Here is a 26,728-nt window from a genome sequence, read left to right as displayed (position 1 = left end):
GCACTCATCAACATTGATCCGTTCGTCTTTTTTTTAGAAAAAAATATGCATGAGATTGACAAAGAGCAGAGAGTGACGGAAAAGAGAATAATGCAGAAGTAAATTGAATAGGTTAACAGAGGGTTATAGTAAAGGAAAGAAAGCGAAAGAGATAAAAAAAATATAAAGAGGATGAAGTCGAGGACTGATAGTGTATTCGTTAAGAGCATCATAACGCTAGTATATTCCATACTTCTTTCTCTTTTTATTGTAATTCTTATTTCTCTCGGGACGCTTTTCTGCGTTCCATGGAGCACTTGACTAATAGTTAGTATAAAGGCGTGTTAATTAGATTCATAACTTTTATCACACCTTGAATAATTGAAGAAATTTCTTAAATAACAATCACTTAACTGAATGATCTGATTATAATGGCTATCATCATTTGAAATAAAAACTTGAGTAAAAAAATCTCAACAACATCCTGGATTTACAAGGATTTCCTGCTCAAGAACGTTCGTGTTATGAGACAATCATGAACTTGAACATGAACTGAAGATGAACATGTAAATATAATAAACATTGTCTTGGAATCCTTGTAGTCTGTGATTCTTGAATGTCTATTTTTATTATAAACTTAGAATACATTTTATTCATCCACCTCCAACTTAAGTTGATGTTTATGATTACCATAATATTAATGTTCCTGAACAGGAACTGATTGTGGATCTAGGATGAAAAAATTGTTTTTCCCCGATAAATGAAATCTGTTGTTTTAATGAGAGACATAATTTATATTTCAAATTCTGATTTAAATTTAGATATAAAAATGAATTAAATGTGAGAGAGAATTAGTGAAAGCTACTTATTTCAATTGAGTGAGCAAGGAGAATATGATTTAATGTTCTATATAACCAAGGATGATTGAGAGAGCAAGTACAGAATGATACGATAGCTAAAAAAACTCTTGACTCGGAGGTAAGTAAAGTAGTAAGAAAATAGTTTAAAGACAAGAAGTAGCGGGCAATGCAATTGATAAGAAGGAAAAGGAAACAGTAAACCAAAGCACCCGATGCTACTTTAGACTTTAAAAGAAACTCTTTGCGGAATTTTGTCACGGAGCGTTGATCCTCTTATCGAGGAACTAGAGGTAACTATAATAAGGGTGAGATTAAAAGTGACTAAGAAGCTTATCTTATGATGAAAAAAGATAGACTGTTTCGTTGACGATACACATTATTTGAAACATTAGATAACAACCAACAACTTATTTTTCCCATCTACAATTTAAACGTTATATAACGATTACATTTTTTCTTCTTTTAGCTGTTTAGTACTATTTTTATTTAACTCAATTTTATTATTTTTTATTTCATCGTTTATCTTGACTTATGGTATTTATTTTTTTTTTTTAGTATTGAACAGGTATCAATTAACACTTGGAATTTAAATTTAAGTAGCCACATGTATAAAAAACTTTATTTCAATATGAAAATGAACACCAGAAAATTCTATACATTACGATAAATAAATGTACAAATAATTTATTTAATTTAAAATTATTTTGTCATTATACTAAATAAAATAAATAGTTATAAAAAAATTTGGAAAATTCTGGTGTTTATACACACAATAAATGCACCTTAAATGATTTAATTCAAAGAAAAAACACACATACATACATCACTTATACACTCATTTAAAGAATTATTAAATTATAAAGATAATCGCGATAAAACTATAGGCCACTAGCCGAGAAAACATAAATCGTGGTTATATAATAAAGACAATTATAAACTTATTTTTTTTTTATTATTATTAATAATTTGCAAAGGTTCATGATTAATTTGTGACAATAGAAAGATGAGAAGGATTACGTGAAATATTTATAGAAAATGATAATTCGACAATTATTGGATTACTGAAGGTACAATGAAGGAAATGACTTAAATAAAAACATGTCTAAATAAAAAAAAAAATATGCTAGTAACATCGGATGAACTTAATTAAATCTTTAAAGTAATAATTATCTTATGTGTTTATTTTATAATCTACCGGAAGAGGAAGCTAATGATAAACTACGAGACTTGTTTTGGACAAATATAAACTTGAATAGATTTATAAAAGAAGCAGAATAACGTTTAAAAAAACATTACATTATTACGGATGAAAAAGTGACGTGATATAGTGACAGAAATGATAAAGTTACATCAATTAAGAGCAATATGTATTTATATAACACAATATAAAATAAAATGTCAGAAAGGATAGCTAAATTTCATGTTCTCTCATATCTATGTAATTAATCTGTGAAACTTTGTCATGTGCAACGACGATATTATTTTTATCATTTTTCATTTGTATATTTAATTTATTTAAAATCGTCATTAGAATCTCAAAAATACTTTACAATTTTTGTTGAACACTAAAAATTGATATTGACTTTTAAAAGGCACCAACAAGAGGGAATTGAAACCTCAAAGAACCTGGATTTACGTTAAAGCCTGTGGCCTTTGGAGACTAGTTTTTAATGACTATTTCGAGCCGTTTAGACTCGGAAATCCTTACTCAGTCTTTCTATATAGTTCATTTTTATTTCATTTTTAGTATTTTTTTTTTTAATTATAATTATTAGTTTAAAAATTTTTTTTTCATTCCCTTGCTTAACGTTTAATTGGATAAAATTGGTGATTCACAACCTACGCCTTAAATCGCGATACATTAGGTATTATTATTATCATTATAATTAGTAGTACTACGGTTATTAACTACTAGTAAGTAGAATAAATAATTATATTAGTGTAATACTGTGTTAAAAAAATATATATTATGTATTTTGTATTTTGTCGCTTTCTCTACCGCGAACGATCTCTCATATTGAGTAAAATAAATCTACTACAAAGATGCTCATGGAGTGAATGGAGAAACTCACGATAAAAATGCACGGTCACGGCGATGGCGATTCTAGCTCTCACCAAAGTACTCACAGAATAGCCTTTGATAATAAAAAAAACTAAAAGTAAAATTTTATATTCAATTTCCTGGCAGTTTTATATATGAATCTTTGGAGAAAAAAAATCACTGTGAGAAGATTTTTATTTACACTTGTGAAATAATTTCAATTTAATGAATTCATTTGATATATGCAACTTAATCTATTAAAAAGTATTTTATCAATTAGTGGAGTTGTCTGAAGATGACACTACCGCCTTGAAAAAGATATTACTGTCAGGAATGATAAAAACTGCAAACGAACACTTTTGATTTGCAACTAAAGAAATGATAAGTAAGAAATGAAAAATGGAGACTTGGCAAAAGCCAGTTCACTAGTTCGTAAAGAATAAAATATAAAAGGAAATGAAACCTACAAAGTCAAGTCAAAGTAAGTAATAGAAAAAAAAATTATAAAAACTCTGAAGTAGAAAAAGAAGAAGTCAACTTGGAAAAACAATAATACTAACTTAATCAAAACAAAATGGGAAAAATTAATTGCTTTAAAGAAAAAATTTGTATCTGTTAGAATCCAAATGTTTGAGCATTTCATTCATGTATTTTACGTGACACCCAATGAGTTTCTAGTTTCTGAAGCGAGCTTTCACATTTCATTCTATCGTATTTTCTTATATACTTCCAACAGCTTTAGAACGCTGTGGAGAAAAAAGGGGACATTTTCACGTTGCGAATTATATTAGGAATTTTTTTCCTAATTGTTGTGACAGACATTCGTGTTTCTTACGTTTTTTTTTGAGCAATATCTTTTCAACACAATCATCAAATATAAATATATAATTTACGACATATAATTAATACATGAAACGTTTAAAAATCTATCCTTAAATCTTAAATATTTATAAATATTAATAAATACGTATAATCTAATTAAGGTACATTTATAATTTAAAAGGATTTTTTTCTCTTTTTCTTTTTATATCTTTTGTACTTTTTTTGTGTTTTTTTTTTGTTTGTTTCAATAAATAAGTTATTATATAAAATCAAACACTTATCTATTAAGTAGTTTACATGGCACTGATTGTACTTGAGTTTAATAAGTATTACTTTTTTAATAAATAATTTTTTTAGGAGGTAGTCTTGTCGTGATTGTTCTATTTGTCTCCAACTATAATAAAAGTGCCATTGGATTATAAAAACGGACAAATTTGAAGTTCCAATTAATTAATTGTCACGTCAGTCGACAATTACTTTAGCTTACACTGCATTTAACGAATCTTTATATGAGACAGCTAAAATTAGCAGTGGTTTATTATTTTTAGATGAATTTTATTAATAATTATTTGTTGTTTTTTATTCTTTTATCACCGCTTGCCACATGATGATAACTTTTCAATTGAGCTAGGTGAGATATGATTCGTCCGATTTAGCAAGGAAGTGTTTAGCCTCCATGCGCATAAAAGGCGATATCATTGATCCCTCTCGGATGCCGTGTTTGAGTTTGATATGCCTTTTTAAATTATCGGATCTCGTCAATGATATCATGCAAATCTGACACTGATACTTATCAGGAAAATGAGATTTCATGTGTTTCTTAATATTGGCAACGCTCTTACCACATAGCCTACAACTTTCCGTACCAAGCTGCGTCTCTAATTTACTGTGAAGTTCAAACTTAAAGTCCTTGTCTTTTTTGTTTATTCCTGTTGTTCCTGGAATGCAAGATTCCATTTCAATTGATATTTATATGTAATTTTTTGTCATACTCGTATTTAAAATTTTGCACACTTTGAATAGTATCTACCATTTCATTCTTCTACTGGTTTCAAAAATAGCGGTAGAGAAAAACATATTTATTTATATCAAAGTATTTTAATTTTTAATTGCACACTTTCAAAAAAAATATGAACAACTTATAGAGAAATGCTTTTACAATAATTCGTCTATTTTTTGGAAATTTTTCTTGCTTATTCAAACGTTGAATCAAAATCTATATGCACATATCGATCGTTCATTTACAAAGTGCTTTAATTTTTTATCTTTACCACACTCGTAAAAAATATGTCTACGTCACACATCTACATTGTACGTTCAAATTAAAAATAAAATACCAAAATCAGCTTGATGAAGATAAATAAACATTAAATAATCCAATACAGCAAAAAACTTTATTCATAAAGAGACAAATGATCAAACAATTTAAATGAACCAAGTTTCAACAGTTATCAATATAAGAAGAATTGAAAGAAAAAATGAAGAACAAACGATTTGAATAATGAAAACAAAAGATTATTTTATGATTAACAAAGTCTTTTTCTTTATAAAATTTTAATTTAAATAAGAATTCTAATCGATGATCTTAATACAATTAAGTCATTTCTTTAAATTAAAAGGAAATTGAAAAAATATGCTTGAAGAAAATAGTGATAACTGAATACATTTGAATCTTAGATTCTAATTGTTCAGTGGAAAAGAAGAATCATGGAAACCAAATTGAAACCTAACTAAAACGAATAGTGTGAGTAAAAAAAAATTGATAAATGAAGTTGGAAAGTACTGTGTTATGTTTAATTGTACTTTGATATGTTCAGGTAGTCTAAAAAAAACATGCAAAAAAGCACAAACCTAATTATAAAAATAAAAAAAAGCATGATAGAGTGAAGAATATTATTTACACACAAGAGCCCCTTAACCCAATAAAAAAAAAATTATTCTTATAAATTAGAGAGAAAATAATGTGTAACTGATGACTAACAAATGATACTACTAAATTAAATGCAAAAAAAATCCCAATCACTCAACAATCAATCACATACAACCACCACACGCACCAATTTCAATTACAATTGAGTTTTGTTCATTTTCTTACACCTGAACTTCAATTCTTGATACCCAGCATAAATATTTGTTAAAATCGATTTACGCAAATATATATCTATCATTGTCAATCTTTAAATTAATAATAAAATTTAAAAAAATAAAGAAATTAACAAAAAAAAGAAAAATAAAAATAATTAAAATTAAATTCATGAGACAGGGAGAGAGACACACTTTATTTTGTTACTACTATGATAACATGGCAAATGCACGATACCATCACCACAACATAAAGGGCCTATGTAGTGAATTCCAATTTCTTATAATTTCATTTTAAGGGACTGTTCAATAATTGGTATCTTCTAGATTTATATATATATAGTAATAAATATATATAATGTGAGGAAAGTCATTGAATGATTTATAAAAAATTTACACAAGACTATTTTATGTTTACAAGGGAAACAGAGGAACCTTTTTTGTAACTACGATGCCCTATTCGAGAAGTCATTCCAAACGTGCATGCATATGTCCCTCCATTTCATCAACTCAAGTGCACTTTTTTTTAAAATTTATTTTACAATATTGTTAAAGGATTATTTTTCTTCAAAAGACAATCGTTCATCAATAAAATTATTCATCATTGTGGAATTGAATGGAACGTAATTATGACCCATAAGCAATATGTACACTTGAGTATAAAATATTTTTAATTTAAGAAAATATGTTAATAAAGTCTTACCATCCAGCCCGTCGAGAATTTCCGGTGGATTGTGGTGTTCAGACGTTTCCATTCCTGGTACACCATCACTTAACGCCCCCGCCGTTGGTCCTCCGTCTTCTCCTAACATTCCAACCGGATGGCCCTAAACACAATCAGAAATATGTCAATATTATATGCAATATTCATCTAATTGAACTCCGTAATATACGCATAGTGATGAATATTTTTTCATTAATTAACATGCCATCAAGAAGAATAATTATGCATATGAACTACACACTTCAAATTTTTATGACATTTATTTATCAAGAATTTTCAACAATTAACAAATGTAAAATTGCCTATTTAAGAAACAATTTTTCTATACAGATTTTTTAGTATTTATAATTGAATAAATATACAAAATATATTATAAAATTTTTCTGTTGTATAAAATGAAAATAAATATTTTCATCTTCTTTAGATTTACATTTGAAAAAACTAAATAAAACAAGAATAAAAATTCCGATTATTTATGTATAAATATAAAACGAAAGGTAAATTTTTTATTTATTTCCATCATTTTGTTCATCTATTCAATAAAAAATAATAATTAATAACCCTGAGTACTCTACATAATTTCAAATAAAAATATAAAAGTTATTTTTTGCATTAACTTTAAATTCAAATAACAAATATAAAATATTTTAAATGCATATTAATGATAGAATTTGAAGTGATAAAAAAAATTATTGCATTCAATGTTATTCAAGCCAATAGACTTATCACAATCATTGAGCATACAAGAAAAAAAAATTATAAATTAAAACACTAAATACATTTACTCTTGACACTTATTCATTTCACACTTGTAATAACTGAATGCATCTTAAATGCAATAGCATTAAGTAAGGTAACCTGAGTACATAAAGTACTAAAAAAGTATGATGGTCGAGACCAGAAAGTGATCTTGAACATTACCAAAGCATCAAAAGCAAAGCGTTGGTCTATAATAGCTTCTTGCTAGCATTGATTTGTACCAAAGGAATAACCAGCCTTCACTTCGCTTTCTTTCAATACACACAAATTATGTGCCTTACATTTATCATGATGATTAACTATTTCAAGCCTAAAATTGCTATTGCCGGCAGCGAAAGATGTTCGTATTTCTGGAATAGAATCGCTCCACTTTCTACAGTATTTACAAAACATAAGATTATTATGTTGATCATATTGAAGCCAGGGATAGATGTCAAGCCAAGAGGGTTTGAACTTTCCTGTTTTTTTGCCCTGAACTACCGGTCGTTGAAGAGCACTAGACAACGCTGATTGTATAACCGAAATACCTTGCCGGAGAGCATTAACGCTTATCGGTTTTACCACGTGACTACTTTCGTTTTGCGAAATCTTGAAATTTTTGGTATTACCAGTCCTATTGACTGTATTCACTGGCTGGCTAGAGCCATAAGAAGAATTGATATAACTATTTATGATTTTTTGAGAGGCATAATGATTTTTTATTGGGTTAAGCTGATTCTCGTAGTAATCTGGAATTGTCGACATATCAATACACATAGCCCCTCCTGCCATGATGGCGCTCTCGCGAGACATTTGCAAAATTGTCGCGCTTGCTGGACGATCGGGCTGTGCCGCGACTCTCTGAATATCCATAGTTTCATCACTCTTCTCATCTCTTTGAACCTCCCACTCCACACTAGTCTGTCAACAGAGAAGGAAAGGATGTGTGTTTAATTCAACACATTTGACTCTTCGATTCTGCTATTTTCTGTTCTTTTACGCATTTTTTTTTTTTTATTCATTCATTAATTATTCCTTTCATTTGATTTTAAAATTATTTTGTTTAGGTCTATTTTTTGTGATAATTCATTTTTAAATTTCAAATCCCTTCCTTCCCATTTTCGACGTGCGTTCTTGGATACGCCCTAAAGAGAATCCGTGATGTTGTTAAAATATGTAGGATGTGAAACTACGAATTATATATAAATAACGGATTTATGATTATATTCAGGGCTAAACTATAAGAAGAAAAAAAACTGGCAAAACATATACATGTATTTCTATATATTTTTGTACACATATTTGTGCGTGAAAAAGTTTCGCGCGCCTACCTATTTGCAAATGTTAAAAAAAACTGGTCGCGGGTCGGGCATATAGTAGCGCAACCTTTTCGAATGCTTATACAATCACGTCATGCGTCGATGATTGAGTTGAACGCTTCAGTATTAAAAAATATTCATTTGTATACATTTAAAATCGGATGAATTCGATGGCATATGCTGAGATTACAATTAAAAAATGTTTATCATCACAAAATAATTATAAACATCATTCAATGTGTAAATTACAACTTTCTTAAACACAAAAGTTAATAAAAGAAAATAAAAATGCTACTTTTAATTGTTAATTACAATGCGTTTAAAAGGCTACCTGTAGTTGAATGATAGGTAAAATTATTTAATGTAATCATGGAAATGAAAAAATGAGAAAAAAAGTAAGAGATAAGAAAGAAGATTCACAACACTAGGAAAATATAGATAAATTATATTGATGATTAAAAATAAATGTGATGCACTAATGAATACATAAAATAATGATAATATGAGCGATAGTCCATAACATATTCATGCAACAAGATTATAACGATAAATGTGTACTTACAGGTAGAGAAATATTGTCATGGAAGTCAGGCATGTGGTGGTCAACTTCCTGTTTGATAGCCGTTGGTGTTTGAGATGATGGAGATATTGTTCGACCTCCATCTTCTAAATCGCCACCTAGTGTATTATTTAACTTTGGAATCACTGTAGGACTTGATTTGTAACTACATTGAGATGAGGCCTGAAAATAAAATAAGATTAATATTATCATTTATATACGAAATATTTGATAAAATAATTTTTTATCAAATTAAAATAATGTTAAAGGTATAAATGTATATCTTCAGATGCTTGATTATTGTAAGAACAAATATATTTTGAAAAATTTGTTATTCATTTACGTTTGATGTTAAAAGATAGAACAGCTGTTTTATTAAGTACGATAAAAAATGCTTATTGGTTTCATTTCCAAGGTCGTATGAATGATTATTTGAAAAGCTGAGTAATCAATCATACATAAAAGTCTGCAGCAAAGTACAAAAAAATGGCACTGATAATTTACGAATAATTTGGACAATTTTAACATTTATATAAGCTAAAGATTTATCTAGCACAATCTTTTTTTACCATTTAGTTTCAAGAATTTTAGTTATAATACAGAGATGATTGTATGACTGAACAGAATGTAATAATAGTTAAATACATTAAAAGGTTTATGAGTATTCGTGTGATAGCGGAAAAGTTTTAAGACAATACATGACTTCTGACAGCCATTTATGTGTGTTGATATCTGATGTATATAACATTGTATCTTAAAAAGATGTTTTCAAGGACATCCACTATTACAACTTCAGTCTGAATATAAATAATTATCCTGCTTACAAGTGCGCCATTCATTCTTAAAGAGAGACGACACTGTAATTTCGCTCCTGTGCTAAATATCTTTAGTGGAGAAAGGGACCCGCGTTCAAAAACCATGTGGCTCAACGAACAAGGTATCCTAGTTCAAATCTAGGTCAAATAAAATGTATACTAGGACCTGGAGAAAGTTTCAAGAGTTGAAAAGGATGATTGGCAGAGTAAAAATAATAGAAAGAATAGGAAATACTTTTGTGAAAATTAAAATTACTCTGAAAAGCAATTGTTGAGTGAGAAATTCTTTCATGGCTGAATTGATAGGCTTGTAATCTATTGATAGATATAAATTCTTTCTAGTAATTATTTTATAATTTAATTATATTTGTATTTAAATTATCATATTGATTATGAAGAATTTAAATGTATGTATAATAATAATTGTATTGTGAAATTTAGAAGCTAATGAAGTGAAAATTTCATCAACAATAAATAGCAATAATAATAAAAGAGGAATTTTATCATAAAAATCAAATTCATAATGAAATTCAATTATTTAGTAAAATATCTTGTTGATGTGATTATTTTTGACCAAAAAATTACATCAGATATTTAGATAGCATGTGTGTGTGATGTTGAAAAAAATACAGTTAACTGAAATAAAATTGTCAGTATATATTGTACAAAAAATAAAAAATAATTTATGAGATTAAAAAAAAAATAAATTTGATTTACCTGAGAATCGGACAAGAAACGTTCGCTTGGTGGACCCGTAAGTAAAACATCATAACTGCCAGACAATTTTCGTTTTTTTTTTTCTGAACCTTGGAGGTTAGGAGAATCAGAACGCCTGTTGGTTCCGTGTGTCTCTGGCTCAGGAGACGGACTTTTTTCTTCAGTTTTGTTATTTACACTATTGTCAGTGAGACCTCTGATTTGTAATGCCTCAGCGGTCTTGAGAAACATAGGTAATAGATGTTGACTAACATTAACCTCTCCTTTATACATAAAGTGGAGCAATGCCTTCATCTCGGTGTCATTGACATCCTTGAGGAAAATAATTGGGTGTGGATGAGTGTTTTGAAGAAATATATTTTCAAAATAAGGACTGCAAGCCGACAATATCGTTTGGTGAGCCTTGAATGTCTCTCCAACGCAGGCGAGAGTAACGTCACACAGAGCTTCTCTTGCAAGTAATGAGCTCAACACGTCCGTTAAATTCGCTGGATGATTGTTCCACCGAAGGCAATACTGTTGGTCCATCTTGTTTATCTCCAATCCCGACCCTATAACCAAACTATCTAGAGTCTTTTGTACAAGTTAAATAAATTAAGTAAACACTTTGGTGTTTATGTGATTCAGTTAGCAGTGTTCGCGCCACCCTGAATCCCTTAGAGGCAAGCGTAATATAACGTGTAACAACCCTTAGACCCTGATTCGCACGTTTACAAAAATAATTATTTATAAAACACACGCACAACTACGTGCCAGCTGTAATATTTAGTAGGACTATCTCGGCTCTAGGCCTACACAACGTTCTCTACGCTTCTGCAAATGTGCCACATTGCAGTATAACTGTAAAACCCTTCAGGGTTCACGAGTTGCTACTATACGTTTCAAAAACATTAATTCGCATAACCTCCGTTGAAAAATATTATACACACGTTATTTAAATGTAGAACAAAGTGCACGCGCATTCACTGTACGAGGTTAGAAATAAAATTGCGACGCAATACGTGACTGTGCCGCCCACATATGTGTAAATAACACTAAATTCGAGATAATGTTTTCGACAATGTCAATATTCGCGATGCTTGGGCGCCATTGTCGGATCACCGTATTCAAGAGACTCTATACTACAACTATACTTATACTAGCACGAGTGAGCACGAGGCTATTCCTCTTGCTAGTAAAAATTACTCGATTTATTGTTGACTGACGCGACTAAACACAACTTAACGCCACGCCAACATCTATGCGTTGGTACTACACGCCTTTACTACTCTCTATTACTAAATTTCACATTATTTACTTTAATTATGACTCTACTTTTAACACTAAACTCTAAATTACCAGTATTTTTATCATTTAATACACTTGTACAAGTTTTTCGCCGCTCCTCATAACCGCCATTAACTACTCACCTTAAACAAACTCTTTGCCATTACAACGCCACCCGACCCTTAATGTCCACTACCATGCACTGCCATACCATACCAATCTGCCAATACCTACGGCCTTATTTTTAAAATACTTATGACCTTCGTGCATCTGCCGAGCGGCCTCAGTCACTCACTGATTCGCTTCTGACACACTTCGCAGCCTACTGGATGCCGCGCTAAACTTAGTAAACGCGGGCCAATTCAAATTCTAGTTTTCCGCGTCATTTAATCTCCCGCTCATTCTTCGAATTATATTTATTAAAATATCAAACGACGGATCAATAAATTCATAAATATTACATACCAAATTACTCATCTTCAAGTGGATGATACAACTATCTGATTATTTCTTGCATTTTGATCTTCAAGGTGGTAAAAATACCGACGATAAACTTCGTACACGTGTTTTATCTCGAAAAATGATACTACTATCAAGTCTTTTCAACTTATTCATTGTTACTGTTGTATACATCTTTTCACACTATTATTTATCATTATTATTCTATTGTTTGAAGTATGTTTATAAAGTTATTTTCTCACTTTTGTGCATAAATAATTTTCTTCGATATCAGTTTATAAATCAAATTCGTCAGACTGCCGCCTAAAAAATTGTTATTACACGAAAATGAAAAAAAAAAATAGTTTCTAATTAATTTTTTGATCAAAAAGAAAAAAAATTTAATTTTTTATACAAAAAACTTTGAAGTTAAATTTTCATAAAATAATTTGTTTTTCATTGATCTTCTAGTGTTTATTTAGAAGGTAATCAACGGTAAATAATTCGTGGTTGGAGAAGCGGAAGGTGGAATTTCCGACAGTAAATGATGATGATTATTATTATTATTCTTCGAACTAGAAATGTGTGCATTTAAAGCAAAAGATAGCTATCAGAAAATTGAAAGAAAAATTTGTACAATAAAGACTTTGAAAAAAAAAATTTCAACATTTTTTTCCCCTCCAACTATATTTTGCAATTTCGAATAATTAACGATTATTTTTATAACATTATGAAAATGCTGTAAATTGATTATAATGATAATGGCTTAATGAAATATATGTTAAATGATTATGATGACAAAATTGATGGGATGAATAATGGGACTGAAAATCATTAACAAAAATTAATTACTAAAACAAGTAAAAATTTTCACGTTAGTTAAGTAATTAATTTAAAGTGACTAAAGTGATATTAAAGCCTATCGCGCAAGTGATTGCGGGTTAACATCGTAATCCCGACGGCAGGATAAATGAATTAAGTTAGTTCAATGTTATTACTCCTTGGCTGATGTACGTTCCATTGAATTTAGCATCAACATTAGCAAGATAAATCAGTGAATAAACATCATTTCGTCTTACATTTAATCGTAAATATCCATGACGAGTAAACAAAAGCATAAAATATTTATCATAATAAGCATCGATAGGTATGCGTGAGTGATTATTAAATCATATAATCCATAAACTATTTAACGGTCAAAACGAGGTGCAATGTGAGAAATGCGGTAACTGATAAATGCATTCATGATGCATTCTATTATGTACGATTGTTTCGTTTCATATAATTGTGGATTTATATGAATATAAAATAAACTATATACTTCATAAGTATTCTTGTATAACTGAAATACATTACCGATGATTGTATATGAATATTCGATAAATAATAAAGTAGGAATGTAAACGTATGTATATAATAGGTATGATCGTTTGCAATTAAAGCATGATTCGATGAAATTTTCCAACCTATTATAATACTCGCGAGTGTTTAATACCATTAGACAGAAGTGGCTCTATGAGGATTAAACAAATATAGTTAGTGCCAATCCATACAGACCTACTGAATCTCTCTGCTTCAGTTAGCATTAACAAACGATAATTAGCGAACATCATCAGTTTATTCTCGACAAAATTAATTTTAGTCTTTATCGATTCTGATGGAATATCTCGAGAGCTTTTAATCAACAAAAATAGCATTTTGACCGGATAAATTCGATTTATATCAATTATCAATTTATCCATGATAATTTCGTTACTACTTTGTATTTCGTTTGTTAAATATAAAAAAAAATATCCCAACACTAGGTGTGACAAATCGAAAGAAAACAAAAAAACTCATTTCCTTGGTCAAAGGATGTCGTTTAGTATTCAATCGACCATGATATCGTTATTTTGCTACTTTGATTGTTTTTTTTTTGTTAGTTCGTATTTTCAATGTGAGAAACGATAAAATAACATGTTCCAGCCAATCTCGATATTTACCCTAAATTTAATCGATTACTAAAATGAGTATTTGAAAAACAGTTAACTTTTTTTGTTGGAGATTTCAATTGAGATTTAACGTTAATTGAATATTGTAATAAAAACAGACGTATTAATGAAAACGTTTAAAAAAAAAAAAGAAACTCTCTCGATAGACTTGTAATTTCATTTTTTCATTAAATTGCAAATATCGTTTATTCTTTTCGTTTTATTTCTTTCTTCTTTAATATTATGAGACTCTATTTCTGTTGGACGATGTAATGTAATGACGAATTAGCATTAAAAAAATATGAACAGTAAATAAAATGAATATATCATCCCAGAACATGATTTAAAATGATGATGATACCTTTTCTTTCTGAATATCATGTGGATATTTTACAGACAAATATATCTAATTAGCGCTGACAAAATACCTACCTCTCTTTACATCAGAAACAGTCGAATAATTCAAATCGAAAGCACATGTTAGAGCTTGACAAAAAAAAAAACAAATGGATGTTATGGAACAAAAGATTTTTTTTCATAAAGAGGTAGAAATGGAGCGCATAAAAAATTAGCTTGACTATTAGATAAGTGCATATGTAATTATCATCCGCGAACGTCGATCTCTTTACGGGAATATGACCTTGACCACGAGTACAACAAGTGCAATGGGAAAGCTGCGCGTCGAGAGATCGATACACAATTACTCCTGGTTCATAGACAGTGTTTTTAAATAAAATTTTTAATTATTTATGCTCTTTTATTGATTTCATATCTTCATGATGGATCTTCAGGTGTTGAGTTGGATTTAGTAGAATTTATTTTTTTTCCATAAAAAGCTGCTAAAAGTGAATTTATTTTTCTTCATGTGGTGAAATAAAAATAATTGAATCTGGTTTAGTATGTTATTTTCCTTTTTTTTTTTTTTTTTGTAAATAATAATATAATTTTTATGGAAAAAATGTCATATTGAAAAATGTTAATATCCGTGCTGAATATAAATATGTAAAGTAATATTATTTCTCGCGTGTTGGATACAGAATTATGAAATAAATATGATTCTTAATGCATATATTCAGACGGATATGAAGGTTTAATAAAATAAAATCTAAACAAAATAAACGCAGAAAAGCACAAATGTGATATCTGCGTTGTTACCTGATTTATTAAAGTTCGTAAACATGAAAATCTTCAGGGCCCCAAGATTGGGCCACCTCTAATTCGACCACCAGTCTTCTTCAAACGGTGTATTCTTCAGAGATGAAAGGTCTGATGATATCTTCAAAGATGATTGATTCTTTCTGTTTGTTCTGCTGATCTTTAATTAAATGAAAATTTTCTCAACTATTTTCATTTGATTATTGAGATTGTCCGTGATCATAAGTCCACAAATAATCACTAAAATACTTGAAAACTTTCAAAAAGTCTAAGAATACGTAACAGATGCAATCACTGCACTCGATATGTCTTCAGATCAGTTTGAGAAGACAAGTATTTCCGCGCGCGATGAAAAAAAAAACGATGGAACTGGTAACAGTGATTTATTCTGTGAGACCGAGAGTATAAGGTAACGGAGGGTAGAAATATCGCAAGTACAGAATGATGTATACCGCACGGGCACATTCTCCTCAATGAATGCACCAGGCATGTGCACGAGATTTTATGTTGACCACCTCCACCGTCGCAACAACCCCTTAAGCGACGTTCTCTCCCTCTTGTTCACTCCGGTCGGACAATTGCGCCCTCCTGCACTACCCTCTCTTATCTAGATTGCACAGAGTGCGCTCAACACCCTTTTTGTGGTTCCCGCGTCGATCCCACCACGCGTTGACTCTTTCCCGGGGGCGGTGTTGTTTATATCTCGCGTTGTTGCGTCGATCCTGGTGCATAGCACTAGGACCTGGTGATTCGTCCTTACGTGTGCAACGGGGCGAGTTCACTTGTTCGCCAACCCCCCGGGTTCCCCCTGATACCACCCCGAGAAATCGCGCGCGTGGCACGTTGAATCCAACTACCGATTATCCAGAGAGGGTGTACTTACCAGGTTTCTACAATTATTATACGCATGCAGTCTTGATAATACCATCTCGATGAGCCTCCAACTACCTCCATAACACCATCATATGCGTCTATAAATATTATGTCGCATACATGCATACATGTAAATATGCTTTAGTATCAGGATCGAATGAGACTAGTGAGTTCGGATGATTTTATTTATTAGATACCTTGGATGATAAGGTCATTGTTCTCTGTTTACTATATTTTTCTTGTTGGCACTTTTTGCTTTATTCTAATATTCCAATCGTCACATTTCTTTTTGCTCTTAAAAATAAAAAAAATTTATCAATCAATATTATTAATAAACAATATTCTAATTTTATTATAGAAAAAAGTGCAATTATTGACAATGATTGAAGTGTTAAATTAGAAATATATTTCAATGGTGCATAAATTGTTTTTTTTTCCACACAAATACTTGAAGAAATATTTTGATGCGTGTATAAATCTGACTGAAGAACCCTCTTGTTGTTTAAATCTTGAAAATATCTTGAATACATTTGCAAAGTTGTACAAAATAGCACGGATCACCGTTTACTGAAGTAGAAAAGATTGTTTTTTAAATAAAAGAAACATATAAATATGAACAGTTGGCCTAAGATCAAACCGTGATTTGTAAAAGGACATATTCTTCTCTCAGTAACAAAATCTTAAAAGGTTTCAAATTCAGGAGAAATAGGTTTACTATACCTCTTGTTTGTCATGGCAAGCATGCATTTCTCCACTGTTTCTATTCTGTCACATATTGGAATTGTATCCAACTATTCCATCGGCACATTGAGCTATACCGAAGGACTAAAATCTTCTCACTGTCTACCTCTCATCTTCTCTGTCTGATTTTGGATCTCGTTGGATACTACAACAATTCGCAATAGTACGCACACATTCTCGGAATTCGACAGCTTATCTCCATCCTCCATGGTACCAATGTACAACCACGGTATCGCATTTGGTATCCACGCGGAGAAGCTGCTCATCGTGATCCAAGTTTCGCGGCTCAATTCCATGTGATTTCAAGAGAATAGAGAGAATTTACAAACACGTATACAATTCAAGTTCTTGATATATAAAGTAAATGTTGAATTAGCACAATATACGTTGAGAAATCGGATAATATTTACACAATTGGATTCTTATTTTACTAGTTTATTTTCACAATACTTTGATATACTCAGAACTAAAGATGAGTTACTTTCAAACTGTGGTTTTTAATGCAACTTTATTTTCCACTCAACTCAAAGAAAATCTTCTTAAAAGTTAGACAATACTCTATTATTGACTGTATAATACCAACTCTCTATCATTATATATCAAATTTTATTATATATTACTATTATTAGAAGAGTTATAAAAAAAAAGAATATTTCTTAAACATTCGTTATAACTTGAAATAAAGTTTTAAATTATGATTATAGAGTTTTTATTTCTCTGGGAATTTTTTTATCAAATAATTCTGTTTCCTTCTTTTGCAATATTTTTTTGAAAAATCAAAGATGTTCTGAAGAAAAATGATAGTAATATAAAATATAAAAAGCAAAAGTGAAAAATGGTTATTTTTAGACCAAGTATAAAGGTGCAAACAAACTTATGCAGAATGTATTTTGCAACAAGGCTTTGCCAAAGTAGCCAAGTTATCTTTTTTCTGGAAAGTCTAGTAAAAGCTAACACGAACTACGTCTTTTTTACTTTATCTACAAATACATGTACAATATTGTGTGCATAAAAATTTTATCATTAGATCTATTATTTAAAATCTCCAAAATTTAGTTCTGATTAATTTTTAATCGATTGTCAATCAAGCTTCAGTCAAAAGCATCCATTGAATTATCTGAGGAGACATGAAAGAATGTAACTTTAGTATTGAAAAAATCAGCTTAATAAATATTGTAAGCATTGTAGGTTAAATAAAAATAATTGTAAATACAGGAAAAAGGGAATCATCTAATAATAGAGTTAAGAGTTTTTGGTGTCAATATGTTAAAAAATAGTTCTCTATCGGTATTTCATTTTTAGACCCTACTAACAAATCTATGAAAATAGAATCAATTTCATGCTGAGATTAATGATTTTAAAATAGAGACTTCTCAAAGGGCTGAAAAAAAAATAAATCCACCAAAATAACTGTGTATTTTAATTGATTTTTAATATGTTCAGTAAAAGTTAAAAAATTAACTCATGTATAAAAAATGGAAAATAATTAAAAAGTGACCACAAACTAATTCATTAATTTTTGACTCTTCATTTTACATATATTGATCTCTTCATTCTATAAAATGCATGAATAAATTTAGATTACATTGATGTCATTTTCATGTCAGTTACTGCCGTTGCCCATGATTACAACCTATACGAATTTTGCTTTAAAATAATTGAATATAGGATAAAAAGGAATTATTTGAATATTAAATAAAGTGATTGAAATAAAAGTAAAAAAAAAAATTAAAACTATTTTCTACTGAAAAATTAATCTTTAGTATTCTATAAAGTAGCATACTATGTTTAGTATTCATGACATATAGAATGATATCCATATGTGCATCCCCCACGATGTAATATCTATTAAAAACCCCAGGCTGTTCGATTTATCCAGGTCGACACTAATGCACTGATTATTTCCAATCTATTCATTTGATAATTAATTTTATAATTCATTTAATGTTATTTATTCATGGAAAAACATATCCAATTGCCACAAATAGTGTATATTGATCATCAAAAAAATATACTAATAACTATAAACATATTGTTAATTATTGTTAGATATTTTCAAAAGTTTAGAAATAAATAAAAGTAAAAATTATTAAAAAAAAGTATATTTTTAATAAATAAACGTAATACAATTTTTATGAATATTGTATTGTCAATTAAAAATTTTACTCAAAGTTTCTATTGTATCGATTAAATTGATTATATCTCATTGTTTCAGAAGTGTATGTATATACCAAACTCAATATTCTCATTTATTACATTATCTGTTATATGTTTATTCAATAAAGTTCCATATACATGGACCATACATGGAAAGAACATTCAACTGTCGTAACAGATCGGAAATCTACTCTTGTAACCATTTCGATTTCTATTACGTGTGCTGAAAACCCAGTAGATACAATAAAATAAAAATTTGTTATATTTATATCATTAATACACTAATGTATATGATATATATTTCTGAAAAAATTGATCATCATTATGAAAAGATCCTTGATATGTTGATAACAATATTTTCAGAGTGTGAGAACAATTATAACTTAAAGAACTTAACACATTATGATTATGATCTGTTGTTGAAACAGATATTCAATTTGTCTCACCAACATAATTTTGTTTTCATGCTCTCTTTATTTTATTTGATTATAATTATTTATATTCTAAAAAATACTGAAATACGTATACAATTATTTTCATGCATACAGTATATCACACTTTATCACTTCGTCTGTATATACATTTACATATTTTTTATTGCTGCATGAACCGAAAGTCCATTGAGCGTCGCTTCGCACTCATTTTAACGCTTAGCTTTTACCACAAGAAACCTTTTTTTAATGCTCATACATTTATTCATTATTTTTTTTTTTTTCGTTAAATTTTTTTTATTTCAACAGCTAAAAGATGAAAAAATTGAGTGAGTATTTTAGTTTCCTTTCTTTTGTAAAAAAAAAAAATCACTATTTTTCTATAGTGAATGTAAACTGATTTTATGAAAAACAATAGATTTTAAAAGCTTTGAAGAATTATTACTTGACGGAAAAATTCAATTTTGAGTTTTTCTTTTCAGCTTCAGAAAATTTTTCAGTTCCAGCTTAAAGATAAAATTTACTATAGATGGAATAAAAAATTATCATTTATTGTTTTTCAAGTTTTAAAGTTTTATTATCCATCGTCGTTCACCTTTAACAGTATCCATCTTCTTCTTTTATTTCTTATCCAGCTTTCTAGTTCTTTTTCTACCCTTCAAAATCTTGGTTGGATATCACAACCTAACAGCCACCGACGTTCGATCTCGTCTATTTTATGCCCTGTGTGCTGCATCGCATAAACGCGACAGCAGCTTCCTTCCCATTTCAAATCTACCTCTCTTCAACTCTCCTAACATCCTTAGAATACTTGAAAGAGGAAAGTAGCTTGGATTCATTTCTAACGGAAGAAGAACAAGTCCGAATGAGGCTTCCACATTTTTCCATTTTCATTTCTTTCACCTGACAACAGTCACAGTGAAACCGGAGGAAATAGAAGAAAAAAAAACTAGAAAATACAGAAATATATATTAATTTATGTGTGTATGTACATGAAAATAAAAAAAAATTAAAAAAAGTAAGTGTATTGAAAAAAAAAAAATTTTTCTTAAATGATAGAGATAAAAAGCACTTAATTATTAAACTGAAATGGAAAAACGATGGAAAAAACTCTCGAGACAGACTTACGATTCATCTATTTGTAGTTCATCCAAGCACTTTTAATTGCAGTACTTGGCGTAGTGAGTAACATTAAAACAATAAAAGAAAAAAAAGTTTACAAAGAATCTTTATTAATATTTTTTTTTAAAGATGAGTAGCATTCAATTATGTCCGAAAGTCCTTAAAAAGTAAGAAGCAATGAAATTTAATATTTGATGAACTTTTTTCCCTCATTTTATTTATATTGTATTATTAAATGTTCTTTAATTGATATTTTTCTATGTTTGTTTACACTTGAAAGTTACGTTTGAAAGTATCTTTATTACCCTGAAAAGGTGTAATAGTCAAAATCTACATCAACTTTGTCTGCGTGGCGAGTTTCTATAATTTAGAATATAACGACCGCTGTCTGGGGCGGTAGGAAACTGTCATGTCTTGCGTGAATAGTCTCTTCAGAGTTTAGTTTAAGAGATATGTAGGTCGTCTGATGTGTCGAGAGTTTGGAGCTTAAAGTCTGAAGTGACATACTGGAACTCTCGAATTCTGAATAATTTAATGATGAATAAAAGAAATTAATTCAAAGTCTGGACCGACTTTGTAAAATCAAATGAAATGAGTTGAGTCAAATGCATGCTCTGTAAAACAAAAAAAACTTATTAAAACAGTGAAGATTATTTTTCAGGATTACAAATATGTTTTTGAATCAATTTTTGATTAAAAGCACAAATAAGAATGTTCACTTACACTAAAAATATATTTATTGAAAAATCTGTCAAGGACGAAGATAGATAAAAAATGAGAACAGAGATACATTAGTTGATATATAATTTCTAGTTAATTAGAAATAATGCCTTAAGGCAAAGTAATGAAAAATTTTATGCAAATTCTAACTTTACTTTCATTTTAAATATAATTTTTTTCACAATGATTTTTATTCCAGATGAGTCTATTTTATTTTAATAAACAATAGTTTTATTTACTTTTTTTTTTTAATCATTAAAAAATGCTTTTGTTGATTTTTTTTTTGTAAAACCACTTTATGCGAAAAAAAATGATACTTCCCTCATCACTATTTCTAGTATTGCTTTTAGCTGATTATAGCATTGAATTCAGGTATGCATTTCATTATTTGAAAATTATCTTCTAATTATAATTGCAATCTTCTCTCATCAAGATGGATAAACTGCATTCCGCTAAAACAAGATTAACAGTTAGATCAAAACTGTCCAACAGCTATAACAATAATCTATTCCCAGTAAAATTATCAGCAATAAAAATGACAAAAAGTTCAATAAAATAAAAATAATCTACTCGATTTAATAATGATAAAAAATATTACCATATCACAGATAAGATCTAGCACAAGTGGATCAACTCGACATTGATAAAGCCCATTATAAACTCCAGCATGTTGTCTAATTTTTATCTAGCACGAAAATAAGGAAAATCAAATCCCAGTAGGCCATACAAGAAGAGCTAAAGTGGAAATGGTCGTGAAAATGGTTTCGAAAATATATCGCGGTACTTTCCCAGTTGAGGATAACGAGGAAAAAATAAAGTTGTACAGTTGTATCATGCAATGGTACTGGTGAGCAAGATAGGTACACGTGTAGTGAGAAAAAGAGAGCACTTGATGCAATAATGGAAGATAGAGTGAGAATAGAAGTAACTGGGTGGAGGATGACGATGAGGAGGATGGGGAAGGAGTGAAGAGTGTGAGAGGGTAGTCAGGGGTGGAGCTACAAGTGGTGATAGATGAGGCAAAATTGTCGTTATTACCCGGTTACATTGAAGATAAATCGTTCTCCCTTTAAGCCCAAATAAACCTTTAACCAGTAGCGGCTGGAATACTTCATTATTTATTTATTAATTATTAATTCCTATCAAGTGCACTATATGTATACTCATTACATCATTAAAATTACAGCAATTAACTGTTTTTTAGTGATCCTGTAACTTTAACTGTTAGATGGTACAATAACTCATACATAGCTGTGTGCTAAATTTATGCAAAATTGTTGATCACTGAAATAAAGTAGATAGACATGCGATAATTATTAATTATTGTAAGTAAATCGATCGTGATGGGTTGATAAGAAATTTTGAATAATTATTATGGACCTGGGCTCTATCATAATGTGATATTAGAATATGTGTGGCACATAAACCATATTCTAGGGCTTTTTTAGCCTGGATCGATCGCCCTGCAACCAGAAATGCAAGAGACAGAAAATAATTACGATATATACTACTACATCTAGCATGTGTCGGTGTCTGGGGGAACGATGTAAACCTTTTAATTATTATTCGATAATATAGCTAGTATATAAAATCTCCTGATAATTTTTTCTGTTTGATATAAATATAAATTTAAAAATTATTGATTTATTACTATAAAAAAATACAATCTCTGTAGTTGTTGATATATGTCATTTAAAGAGAAATTAATTCATAGAGTGGGTAATACGTTAAAATTTCTCTTGTTCAACCTGACCAAGATTTTTTTATTCACTGTCACTGTATCTGTATTTTAGTTCCCAGAGGTATTTTCATTTTTCGCACAAGAGCTGGCCGGTCAGCCGTTCGTTCGTTAGTTGGTGAATAAATAATCGTTGCCAACACACCAAAGCCGATGAAAATTTCAATCGGAGGCTATGCTTCTCTCCCCCTTTTTGCACCATCACTCTCTACACGCCATTTTATTCGCAGCATGTCATGTTCAACGAGAATAATTCATTGATCCTATTGAGCAGATGCTGCCACCTCTCGCCTTGCTGTCTGTCATCTTCAATCTTATCTCCCTTGGAAATCATATTCTTTTATCAGATTATCACTTACTTACTCTGCCACATCCATTTTTACTATTATAAATATGTAGTTTTGGCTTTAAAATCCCTCTTTTTTGTATTGAAGAAGAAAATCTTTTTTTTTCATCAAAAATAGATAAATACGTTGGTGTAGTTATTTTAGCAGGTTTTTCATTGATGCCTTTAATATTCTTTGTCATGTGGTCCCTATAATTTAGGTCATATTAGTTGAATTGAATTTAGAACTGAGCTAATGCAAGTAATAGAAGTCTCGTAGCCTATAAAGACGTGTATGTGTACACACGACTATCAAAAGCGTATTACCTACATACACATTTCACAGCTCAGCCAGTACTTGGACACTTTAAACTACATTTTTGCCATTTTTTACATCTACTCATATACCTTCACGCATTTCATTTAATTTTATTTTTCATGTTATATTCGATATTCATTGCACTCATTAAACTTATATTAAAAATGGGTCGGACAGTTGTACGTACGTATGTACATTCACTTTTAAACGTTCTAATATACTTTAAAATATTTTAAAACGTAAAGATATGATAAAATTACGAATTCCAACAATCGGCCCCATTAAAATAACTTCTTAATGGGCATTTAGAATATAATTTATTTGGTTTTATATTCAGAAATTTTTTAATCATTCATTAAAAAAATTATTTCCTGTTAGATAATGAATGATGATCTAAATTTTGAGAAATTGATGATTAATCAAGCTTGCCTCTTCCTTGGAATGTTTGTTTGGAAAATAAAAAAAAATTAAATTCCTTTCATTTTACCGTTGTTCCCAATTTGATTACTGTTTTTTGTTTCTTCTGAGCTGAAAGATAATAAATTTGCGGGAATGAAATAGAGAAATCCAGCAAATAAGTCATACAGGGAGGTTTCAAGCGGAAAGTAGTTGGGAATAATTTTGTCGAATGAGGAAGATGCGCGCGCGGTCTGCCGTCATTCGACGAGATTGCACTCAGAAAATCCTTGGCGCGAGGATGAAGCCCGGGCAGGAAGTAATAGCCGAGTGATAGAGTCGGGCTTGCAGAATTTTTATGGGTAAATCGATGCCGCAGGGAACTCAAGCGAATAAGAGAAGGCGAGTGTGATGAAGAGAGGAGAACAAAAGCAACGAAACGAGTGTCACCGATATACTAGAGGATTGAAAAAGGTGACGGTTTTGGTGCAAGAAAGTCAACTGCTATACTATGACAAACAAATATTTAAGACAATTAGAATTTTTTCGTTTGATTCAATTGAATGGATTCTATTTCTCATTAATAAAATAACACGCTTTTGTATTAGATTTTCACAAGCCCGTGTAGACAAATTTTTTTATTCTAGAATTAATTAATTACTATGTTTATTGGAATTAAATAAAATTTTTACTTCAAAAATATTCTATATTTAAGTCTTCATATTATATAATTCATGAAAGAGTTGAAATTCTTCGATTTGAAAAAAAAATTTTAAAAAAGGGAAATTAAATAATTCAAAATTTGAAATAATTAGCGCGTATTTTTGGTTGGCCCTTACGTAGCCCAATCGGGGACGCTCTTGCATGTGATTTGTCGAGAGCGAACGAAGACGGAATGATCGAGAAATCCATTCCATATCAATTCCTCACGCAGAACGGCCGGGTTTGTTGTTGCCGGCACCTTTCAATTGCACCAGTGTGGTGGTGTTTCATTTTCTTAGTTTGACTCGATTTAATCAAGTTTCAAGCATAATTATGAGCGTGAGAATGATGGATAATCGACACTACTTTAAAAATATCGATAATTTCTTTTGTTATCCAAAAAATGGAATGAAACATATTTTTTGTACGCAATGTAAAGGGAGATTTTGTATCAAAGGTATGTTTCTTTGTGTATTAAAAACTAATAGCGATAAACTACAAGCTACGGATTCAAAGAATTGCCTCAACGAGTATAAAAAACATTTCTTAACATTGCATAGATACTGTTTAGATATATTTTCTTAATGTTATATCTAATAGTATTATAATAAAAATATGACGTCAATTTTTTACGTAAGGGTAATCTTGTTGTCTACTAGATAACACGTTTACAACAATGAAACGTTAGAAATTCTTTTTCAATTTTGTTTTGTTACACATTAATGTGCTGCAGATTTAAAGAATGTAACAAAAGGACCACAGCTTCCGCTAATTCGACATTGTGGTCATGCAATATGTGAACATTGTGCCCAAGGTTATGCTATGAAGCCATGTTTAATCTGCAAAAATATGCCTAAACTATCCAGAGGTGATGACTTTTTTCCACTTCCTATCAATGTTTACATTGTTGGATTGATGTGCGTTCAGATGTCTCGGCCAGTGAAGAACAACGTCAACGAGAAAGATTTTACATTTCGAAAGTCTTTACGATCTCAAATACGTGAAATACAGTCAGGTAAACAAAAAATATTTCTCTTTGAATATTTGTATATGTTTTTTCTCGTCTATTACATCTGTAACTTTTGATTTTTTTTCATTGATTTGGTTTTCTAGATAATTGCGTCGAGTGCGGTGGTACTGCGTCATCGCGATGTATACAATGTTCAGCTCTGTATTGCTCTAAGTGTTTTGTTAAGGTAGACTAATCGATTTTTCCAAGAATAATGATGGATAGATAAAATTCTTGGTTTTGATATTGAATGTTATAAAATTATGTTTTGATATATATTTTTTTTAGTTTCATACATTTCAAGCCAGCAAACATCATATTGCAGAACCGGTAACGCCATCGAAAAGAAAAAAAATAAAAGACTTGAGTGTGGATTGTCCAGAGCATCCTTATAACAAAAATAAGCATTGGTGTAATGATTGCAAATTATCGTGCTGTTCAGATTGTGTTATCAATTGTCATAGAAATCATTCAACTTTACCGTTAAAGCAAATGGTATATATACATACATATTCAATTAATTATTATTTTCTTAAATAGTGTAATTATTAACATAAATTTTTTTTTGATGTTTATTTATGATTTAGAACATGGCAAACAGAGAAGAATTTGTAGAAGCTTATAACATAGCAGTAGAAATTCTTCAGAAGACTGAAGCAGCAAAAAAGGTAAGATTTAAATAAGTTTATAAAAGAAGAAATTTTACAATA

General features: G+C 29.9%; 2 protein-coding genes across 11 annotated transcripts in view; one reads left to right on the top strand and one right to left on the bottom strand.

Moving 5' to 3' along the window:
- fru (fruitless) overlaps positions 1-15,963 on the bottom strand; it is a 32,568-nt gene extending 16,605 nt beyond the window's left edge. The window contains exons 1-5 of one of the 10 annotated variants that reach the window (XM_035087133.1): positions 15,486-15,954; positions 10,657-11,207; positions 9,128-9,307; positions 6,488-6,611; positions 3,886-4,640 (exon numbers count right to left, since the gene is read on the bottom strand). In XM_035087133.1, coding sequence (XP_034943024.1) covers positions 4,330-4,640; positions 6,488-6,611; positions 9,128-9,307; positions 10,657-11,207; positions 15,486-15,510 — 1,191 coding nt within the window. In that variant the 5' untranslated portion in view covers positions 15,511-15,954 and the 3' untranslated portion in view covers positions 3,886-4,329. The other 9 variants (XM_035087135.1, XM_035087136.1, XM_035087134.1 and 6 more) reach the window with 9 other exon arrangements.
- A 9,273-nt stretch (positions 15,964-25,236) lies between these two features.
- Positions 25,237-26,728, top strand: part of qin — a 63,820-nt gene continuing 62,328 nt past the window's right edge. The window contains exons 1-5 of the mRNA XM_035087242.1: positions 25,237-25,466; positions 25,743-26,024; positions 26,123-26,205; positions 26,307-26,513; positions 26,606-26,686. Coding sequence (XP_034943133.1) covers positions 25,343-25,466; positions 25,743-26,024; positions 26,123-26,205; positions 26,307-26,513; positions 26,606-26,686 — 777 coding nt within the window. The 5' untranslated portion in view covers positions 25,237-25,342. The remainder of the gene's footprint in view (positions 25,467-25,742; positions 26,025-26,122; positions 26,206-26,306; positions 26,514-26,605; positions 26,687-26,728) is intronic.

The sequence above is a fragment of the Chelonus insularis genome, unplaced genomic scaffold, assembly GCF_013357705.1.
Source record: "Chelonus insularis isolate UGA/USDA-ARS -01 unplaced genomic scaffold, ASM1335770v1 contig_406_pilon, whole genome shotgun sequence".
Taxonomy (NCBI): Eukaryota; Metazoa; Arthropoda; class Insecta; order Hymenoptera; family Braconidae; genus Chelonus; species Chelonus insularis.
Note: the sequence above shows the minus strand (reverse complement) of the source record. Positions and strands in the feature narration are given on the sequence as shown.